The sequence below is a fragment of the Motacilla alba genome, chromosome 20, assembly GCF_015832195.1.
Source record: "Motacilla alba alba isolate MOTALB_02 chromosome 20, Motacilla_alba_V1.0_pri, whole genome shotgun sequence".
In the NCBI taxonomy this organism is placed as follows: Eukaryota; Metazoa; Chordata; class Aves; order Passeriformes; family Motacillidae; genus Motacilla; species Motacilla alba.
In genome coordinates this window covers 2943619-2952747 of record NC_052035.1, presented here as the reverse complement: position 1 = coordinate 2952747, position 9129 = coordinate 2943619, and the positions used below count along the sequence as shown (strand labels likewise).

The 9129-nt window shown below is 49.5% G+C and overlaps 1 protein-coding gene across 1 annotated transcript; it reads right to left on the bottom strand.

The window, feature by feature from the left end:
- Positions 1-1340: 1340 nt before the first annotated feature.
- Positions 1341-9024, bottom strand: PXMP4 (peroxisomal membrane protein 4). The gene is made up of 4 exons (XM_038158917.1): positions 8852-9024; positions 8417-8479; positions 7688-7886; positions 1341-6263 (listed from the first exon to the last, which is right to left on the bottom strand). Exons 1-4 carry the CDS (start codon positions 8980-8982, stop codon positions 6000-6002), a joined length of 657 nt encoding a protein of 218 aa, XP_038014845.1. The 5' UTR covers positions 8983-9024; the 3' UTR covers positions 1341-5999.
- Positions 9025-9129: the final 105 nt, after the last annotated feature.

The window sequence follows — 9129 nt, the reverse complement described above, 5'->3', positions numbered from 1 at the left end:
CACGGAGCCCTCTCACAGAATCACAGAATTTCTAGGTTGGAAGAGACCTTTAAGATCATCGAGTCCAACCCACGTTCTAACACCTCAACCAGATCATGGCACCCAGTGCCACATCCAGGCTTTTTTAAAACACATCCAGGGATGGTGACTCCACCACCTCCCAGGGCAGATGATTCCAGTATTTGCCCACTCTTTCTGTGAAAAACTTCCTCCTTAATCCCAGCCTGGATCTCCCTTGGCGCAGCTTGAGACTGTGTCCTCTTGTTCTGCCTGTTGTTGCCCAGAGAAAGAGACCGACCCCCAGCTCAGCACAGCCACCCTTCAGGAAGCTGTGAGAGTGATAAGGTCACCCCTGAGTCTCCTTTTCTCCAGGCTGAACACCCCAAGCTCTCTCAGTCGTTCTTCACACGGCTTGTGTTCCAGGCCCCTCTCCAGCCTCGTTGCTCTCCTATGGACACGCATTGCTCTGCCCTCCTGCTCTGCTCCTCACACCCAGCCAGGGCAGCCTTGTCTCATCCTCTGAGCCAAAACACCACAAACACTGAAAGCCATTCCATTGCACAAGGCCCTTCCATTTCCTTCACTCAAACCCCATGAAGAGCAGCGAGGCTGAAGTGTTTCTGGGGAGCCTGGGGCTTATCCAGCAGTGATTTGGAATATGCCAGGCTCTAGCTTCTGCCTCTCCTTAGCGTCTCTAGCCAGTCCAGGTTCACTTCCCACCACATGGTCACTGGCACTGAGAACTCAAAAGTGTTGGAACACTTTTGCTTTTGTCAGAACAAAACCTACAGGTGATCCAGAGCTTCACCTGGAGCAGAACAAGGGCTCAGACAGAGTATGACACTCTGAGGAGGAAAAAAACACTTGAAGGTAGCACTGGCATCAGTTTGGAGGTGTTAATTTGGCTTCTCATGGCCCAGGCTGGACACTCCAGCATTCCAACAGCTGCAAAGCTGGAGGTTTGCTCTTGCAGACACTCCATCCCCACCACCACAGCAGTCACCTCTACAGCACATTCCCTCTGAACTTTTAGCTTGGAAGAGGCAGCAAAACCATCCACAGACATCCTTGTTTTTCTCTGTTTGTCATATTTGAAAAAACAAAAAGGGGTGTCAACCATCCCAACTTGTTTCTGCAGCTGGCATCCTTACCCCCACAGGAATGAAATCTGATGGTGGGGTCAAAGCAGCACTGGCTGTTGGTTCCAAGCTGGTAACACCAGAGCCCAAACCCTGCCAAAACTGCACCTTGTGCATGGCTTCTCTACAGCCAGGACTACAGACATGCAATAATCAAGCATTGCTCCATAGGTTTTAGCTTTAAAATGATGACAGTAAAAAAAGACAAAAAATTAGGATTTTTATTTGTAGACAAAGCACGGTATTGTAACATTCAAAGAGTGATTATACAGAAATAATGGCCACAAGAAGGTGATTCATAGTGGACAGAGCCACATCAACAAGCCCCTGCCCTCTCTTTTTATTGTTTTAAACCCAAAATCCAAGATATTTCTACAAGCATTCTGATCAGTGTCACATAAGTTACCTGAGTTTATATTCTTTAGTTTATTCTATGCTGTTAGAAAATCAGGGACTGGATTACACAGTAATTATGAATACAAAATAGATATCAAAAGCAGAGGTAATAATACCTGTATTCAAGAGCTTTCAGTTTGTTTTTCTCCCTCCTCACCACCAGAGACATGAAAATTCTTCTAAGTAAAGAAAAAAGTTACCTCCTCCACCAATCTGGTAGGAACACACAGGTTGAAAACTCAAGATTAACACCCCAAAAATATTAACAGCGGCAGACAGACATGACACCTTATTTTCCCTCCTCCTTTATCTGTTGGGTTTCAAAAGCAGCATCAGAAAACACATTCTGCTTCAGGCTAGCATGAGCCAGGGAGACAAACACAGCCTGACAAATAGGGAGCAGCACACAGCTCAAGGTATTATCCAAAGGTCACCTTTGTGCTGATGCAGGGAAAACGAGTTGGAGTCCCAGCAGCTTCTCCCGGGTGAGGGATCTGCACAGGGTTCTGGTGGCTCCAGCAGCACCAGGCAGCCGTGGCTGCAGAGTTCACTCTGCACAGGGGGACCCTGCTTTGGGGCTCTTTCAGCAGCCAGGGATCATCTCTGCCTTCCACCCACATCCAGCTGGGGTAAAGCAGAGCTCGATCTACTCTAGCAGGGCAGGGAAGCCTCACAGCACCAATACCAAAGCTCCTCTGCACCCTCCCCACCCTGGCACAGGGTGCCCAGAGAAGCTGTGGCTGCTCCATCCCTGGCAGGGTCCAGGGCCAGGCTGGATGGGGCTTGGAGCAGCCTGGGACAGAGAAAAGTGTCCCTGCCTATGGCAGGGGGTGGGATGGTTTTTAAGGTCCCATCCAACCTGAAGCATCCCACAATTCTCTGACAAATGCCCTGAACAGGCCCAGTTCTGTGGTTATTGCACAGACACGGGGACGGTGGCCAGGACAAAGGCACTGTCCCATTACAGACACAGGGTCACACCCCCCAGCAGCCCCAGCCTCCTCGAGCCCTCCTCTGCAGCACTGAATGGCCAAACACAGGCTTTGCTCTCAGAAACACCCTCTCCTTCACTGCCAGCATCAAACACAGCCCAGAAAACCTTCCCCAACCCAAATGTCAGGCAGCTGTCTCATTTTCACCTTTGTTAAATAATGCAATTGTCCCGGAAAGGGTTCTCCAGCCATCCCCAGAGCCAGCCCAGCACACAAGCTGTCCTCCAAAGGGAAGGGAAGCACAGTGGGTATGCCAGGGCAGCAGGCAGCAGCAGTAAATAACCCTGAGCCTGCTTTGTTCCTTCATAAAATAAATGATTAATAGCCCAGGATAGTCAGTCTGCTTGAAAAGCTCAGGATTGCTGAAAACTTTTGATCAGTTTGATTCATTAACCTTTAAAACTGCCTCTAAGAGAGGCTTAAAATCTAAGGGAGAAGCATCATTTTAAACACTTCAATTTTATCCAGTGTTCCTCTTTTTTTGTCCAACTGAGCAAAGATAGAGACACTCTGCTCCTCTTTAGAGACACTCAGCATCAGTCAGGTGTCAAGGAAAAAATAACAAGGGGGAGAATAAAGTTGCTGTAGACAAACAACCCCATGCTCATCTTAAAATTCAAAACCAGTCAGGGCTAGGGGTAGAAAATGACCCTTCTTTGTGATCCTTAAGCACTTGGCCATACGCAGGTGGCTTCCCAACTGTCTCTTTATTTCTTTTGCTTTTAATGCTAATAAAAAGGGAACCCAAACAGGGCACTCCATTCCCCACACAATGCCCTGGGGGAGGGCAGGGGGTGTCACTTACATATCCCAAAAGTCTGACTCAGACAAATTACTTCTAGTTCACTTCCCTACTACACGCCGGCATTGTTCCAACACCTTGGTGGCAGAAGGGGCTCATCCCCAGCTATCTGCTCCCAGGAACAGCCATGGGGGCTGATGTCATTAAGGAGCTGTCCCAATTACTTCCCTGGGGAAAGCACTGACTCGCAGCTCAACGTCCTGGCCCGGCCCAGCAGGAAAACCAACGGTCAGCAGAGCCCCAGGGGCTGTGCTCCCGGCAGGAGCTGGCATCCAGGCATGGCAGCTGCCCCCTGCAGCCCCACTGCAGCCCCAGGCACGGCTTCCTTAGAAAGGGAAAGGTTCCCAAGAGAAAAAGGGTGTTCTGAACCAAGGGGAAGTCATGTCACTGCTGCCAGGCTGATTGCAGACACTGGTTTTTGGCGGGGATTTATCTTCTAGAGAGGACAGAGAGCAGTGTGAAAAGGTCAGGAAGGGCCACTGGTCCTTCTCTGCTTCACCAGCAGCCACAATGGTACAATGCCCAGCAAAAAAAGGTTATTCCACCTCTAAGGGAACCACAAGCTACAAATTCAACAGATCAGAACCTTCTCAGAGACACCCAGCTCTCAGAACCAGCCCACAGCTTCTTTTTGCTGCAATAATTACACATGGTCAAGGATTTGGGAGTTTAATAGTTTTAGGGAGCAATTCCCAAGCCACAGCTGTCAGCCTTCTGAAATCCCATCAAAGCTTGCAGAAATTGAGCAATTTTAGCAGAATATCAATGCTCTTAGTTGGAACAATACTGAGGCTTCTGCCAGAAAAACTGTGATGCTTCAAATACCCAGCAGTGGTGGAAAGATGTTTATAAAGGAATCAGGCCTCACCTGTAGCTTCAGCAGTTTTTCTGTATCGAATCTTTATGCTTCTATATACAAAGAAAACTATTTAACCAAAAGAAACAAACCAAATTCCTAATTTGACAGCTTTCATGGGGTCTGATGGATATTCCCATTCAATTATTCAGTCCAGACTGTAACAGCAGTTAATTAGAAGTTAGCAATGAAATTAGAAGTTGAAGGGATCATAGAGAGTTATTATGACAAAGAAGTGTCTTGGTTTTTTGGCCACCATGTACATCATGGATTTGCATGGACAAAGAAAAGTGGGAAAATGAAGAGCAAGGAGGACTCTGAATATGTGCAACAGTAATAAAGAAGGTTAGGAGGACAAGGAAAATTACTTTAAAAGAAATCGAGATTTTTTTTTTTTAATCAGAAGCTCCCTGAAGTTGAAAGTACCATTTCAGCTGTACCATTGAATAGGAGAAACTGCCAGAGCCTGCAGGGTAAAGAGCTCCAAAGATGATGAAGAGAGCATCAGCAGGATTATGAAATGCCATGGGCAGGTCAGGGAAAAGCAGGTGGATACAGGGAAAGTGAACCAAACAGTCCCAACTGAGCCAAAGGGGAGCAGGGAATTTTATGATTCTCTTGGAAATATCACCACATCAAACCAGTGTGGCAGAATTATTTCAATGCACATCATTGAGTGAACTGTGTAGTGATATATGGCAGGTGAGTGCCTGGCACTACGAGGAGTTTGAATTTATTAATTGATTAATTAAACCAGTTTTTGTGCTTTCTCAGCTATCTAGTCAATCTTCTGCCTGAGCCCAGGGAGTGCTGCCCTATCCTGGGGCTCAGCAGAGTGTTTTTGAGAGGAAGATAATTAATAAATTAATCCATTAAGCCTGCACAAACTACAGCTACAAAGTCAGATTCAAATCTGGTTACAGGAAACACTTCCCACTGCTGTGGAGGGCAGATTCTGGACCTCAGAGAAAGCCTTGTCCTGCTCCACCAAAATAAAAGTGCTTGGGAAGTGTTGCTCCCTTAGATCCAGCATGAGATCTGAAGCCTGGCCACAGAGCAGCCCAAGTTGTGTAACTGTTTTTGGTATTTAGTTCAAGCAGCTTTTAAAAGCTTTACAAACAAGTTTAAAATAATTACAGGGTATTCATTAGTGCACTTTGCAGAGGCAGAGATTCAGCCCAAGTGCAGGAAAGGAACCAAGCAAATAGTCTTTCCAAGCCTGATTGACCAGGCTGGTACAAGACAATCCTAACAGTTCTGTTCTCACACATTTTATTGTCTCCCTGAGGGAAAACTGCAGAGGAACTCCCTCAAGGAGCACATAACTGTCCTTATAATAATTTAAACAGGATTCTCAGCCATGCACAGCAATGAAGAACTGATGGCCCTGCTCTCAGAGCTCAGCAGGTCCCCCACTCCCTTCACCCTCAATCACACCACAGTGAGCACAACAGCACAGAAAAAAACACTTGTAAACATTCAGATGAGCTCTAGAACATGTTTTCATACTCTCCACTTAGTGTCAGACTGCCATTTTATAAATATATTTAGTTTTTAAAGAACAAACCCCAGTGCCACACTTGTAGGGAAAATAAGGCCTCTTAAAAACAGACTGCAACAAGTTTCAGTGGGGCACGTGCTCGCTCCAAAAGGGGCCAAAAAACTGATCAGAACATTCTGGCCTAGAGACAAAAGCCAACTCTGCTTGATAGATGTTAATTTTAAAAAATCACAGGTAAAAAGCAACAGAATAACCTTTTCCCTCAGCTGCTGGGAGGTCCCATCCCATTCCAAAGTGGTTTAGAGTGAAGCACCTACTTGCTGTCTGTCCTTTTGTTGTAGATGAGGAAGTCAGACACGTCGTGCCACACCTCACTGTCCTCGTACAGGTAGGTCATGGAGGACTGCAGGGAGGGCTGCAGAGTCTCCTTGTGGTATTCAAAGAGCCACAGGACTGTCCCCCACACCAGGGCAGCCAGGAGAGGGAAGGGATCCTGCTTGGGCTGTGGGATGTAGCCCTTTTCCACAGCCAGCCGGGACAGACCGAACAGGATCCGGGACAGCAGGTACATGATGATCTGCAGGAGAAAGCCAGGCAGCGGGGTGAGGGCTGAGCACAGCCAGCTGCAGGGCTGCACAAGTGACAACCCAGCCAGGAGGGACAGGAACAACTCCCCCACTCCAAAGCCAACAGGCCGTCACTTCCCCTGTCAGCACTCTGCCAAACCACGGCTGTTTGTCTCCTCCGAGGCCTGCTGCTCTGATTTGCCAATCGCCAGGCTGCAATTCACGCAGCGCCGCTGGGCACTTGCACAACTCCTGTCTCTGCCCAGCTCATGCCACCTCATGGTGCTGATGGAACAGTCCCAGAGCAGTCCTGCCAAGCAGGTGTGAGCTCAGGAGCCTGGACACAGCCTAACACCAGGCCTGGCTTAAGTCGAGCACTGGGGTTTAATCTGCAGCTCTGTTTTACTCCCTGGTTTGTGACTGTGTGCCAACAACCAGCTTTAAATCAAACACTCCCTGAGCAGCTTTCACCAGTTTAGCCAGTTCAGCTGTCAGTTTAGCCAGTTTAGCCAGTTCAGTGGTCAGTTTAGCCAGTTCAGCGGTCAGTTTAGCCAGTTCAGCGGTCAGTTTAGCCAGTTCAGCTGTCAGTTTAGCCAGTTTAGCCAGTTCAGCGGTCAGTTTAGCCAGTTCAGCGGTCAGTTTAGCCAGTTTAGCCAGTTCAGCGGTCAGTTTAGCCAGTTCAGCGGTCAGTTTAGCCAGTTTAGCCAGTTCAATGGTCAGTTTAGCCAGTTCAGTGGTCAGTTTAGCCAGTTCAGTGGTCAGTTTAGCCAGTTCAGTGGTCAGTTTAGCCAGTTCAGCGGTCAGTTTAGCCAGTTTAGCCAGTTCAATGGTCAGTTTAGCCAGTTCAGTGGTCAGTTTAGCCAGTTCAGCTGTCAGTTTAGCCAGTTTAGCCAGTTCAATGGTCAGTTTAGCCAGTTCAGTGGTCAGTTTAGCCAGTTCAGCTGTCAGTTTAGCCAGTTTAGCCAGTTCAGCTGTCAGTTCAGCCAGTTCAGCGGTCAGTTTAGCCAGTTCAGCGGTCAGTTTAGTCAGTTTAGTTCAGTGCAGCTCTAACTGATCAAGTTCTACACTCACAACACTCCAGGTGAAGAGTTTCACCCTGTGATGGCCAGACCAGGAACACACAGGTAGGGACCACAGCTCAGGTGACAGCTGGGGTAACCCTGTAGCTCTGGGTCACCTGGCTGCCTTCCTCCAAACTCAGTGCAGCCCTGGAGGCACACCTGGGCTTCCAGCACTGCAACTGCCCACGCTGCTCATGGAGACACAGCCACAGCTGGGACTGGAGTGCAGAGCAGGCACACTGCAGTTTGTGCAGGGAACATGATAAAAGTGCAACGCTCTGTGGCCAGAACCACCAGAAACAGGTGCCCCTAACCAGTTCCTGGCACACCTGTTGTTTTACCTGGCCAGAGAAACTTCCAGCAAGTGCCTTTACCTGGCTGTTGATGGGATTGTTGTCACCAAACACCAGCCAGCCCCCAATGCAGGCTGCAAGGAAGGAATGGAATGGGATTCTTTTCCCCTGCAGCCGGGACTGCGCTGCCAGGAGCCCCTTGTAGGTGAACACAAAGCAGGCCAGGTTCCGGGAGTGAGCGTACGTGGCCTGGGCAATGGCCTTCAGCTTCTCCCTGAAACTGAGGGAAAGAAACACACAATTACAGGAGAGAAAAGGCAAGATCCCGCACTCACTCAGCCTGGGCACTGCACCCCCAGCCTACACTGATGGTTTGGGTACCCCAGCAATGTCTGGGGAAGGAGGAGAAATTCCCTCATCAGAGCACAGCCCTACCCAGACTGTGGACTGTGTTTAATGTTCTCACTACCCAAAGAGCCCTTTTAAAACTTTTTTATTGCTAAATGCAAACCTCTGACACTCAGGGAAAGGCACAACGTGCACTGCTATAGCCTGGGTTCCCATATTTCAACACAGGACAGAACATTGCTGTTGGCATCTGCTAATTCCCCCTCTGTCCTCATCAACCATTCCATGAGTGATTAAATCCCTCAATTATATATATTTGTGTGTGTGTCTCTATCAGGACAAGGCTCAACCACGGCTCACACGTGTTTCTGCTTTTTAAACCCCCTAGAAACATGGAAAACGGACAGCTGTGATGAAAACATTCCAAGCAGCAACACGAAAACACAGAATTAGCGTTTGTACCTTCCACTCTTGAACAGGAAAGTCATCACCAGGGCGTGTGGGGCACGGATTTTGGCTCCATAACTGTAAAGGTGGACAAATATTTCATAGAGCTCGTTTTATACCATGAAATTATTGTATTTCTAGTCTACTAACAGACAAAAAAAGGTTATTTAGCCAAATATCTATTACTTTTAAGCCAGCCCAGCAGTAGCAGCAGAGCAAACCGGGAGCAGCTCAGCCGGAGGGAGAAGAGCACACGCACCTCAGCGAGCCAGGCCCGAAGGGGACCCGAAACCCTTAGGCCCGAACGGGACCCTAAACCCAGCCCAGCGCACCCCAACAGCGGCTGAGGGAGGCGGAATCGCCTCCCCCCACAGCACCCCCGCCACAGAGCGCCGGCCTCCCCACCGGCCGGGACGGACCGAGACCCCGCCGCCCGGGCCCGGCACTCACACGGCACCGTTGCGGAAGCCCTTGATGACGGCGAGCGCGGCGTGGTAGCGGCGCTGCTGCAGGAGCGCGTTGGCGGCGCGGAGCAGAGCGCGGAGCGAATCCCCGCCGCCCGCCATGGCCCCGCCGGCCATGGCGCCCCGCCGCACGCCGCTTCCGGGGGCGCCGCCCCGCCCGCCGCTCCCGTAGGCCCGCACTCCTGTCAATCACGGCTCTCGGCCAATAAGCGGCACCAGTTCGCTCTCTCATTGGTGTGGAGAGCTTGTCCTGCAGCCAATGGG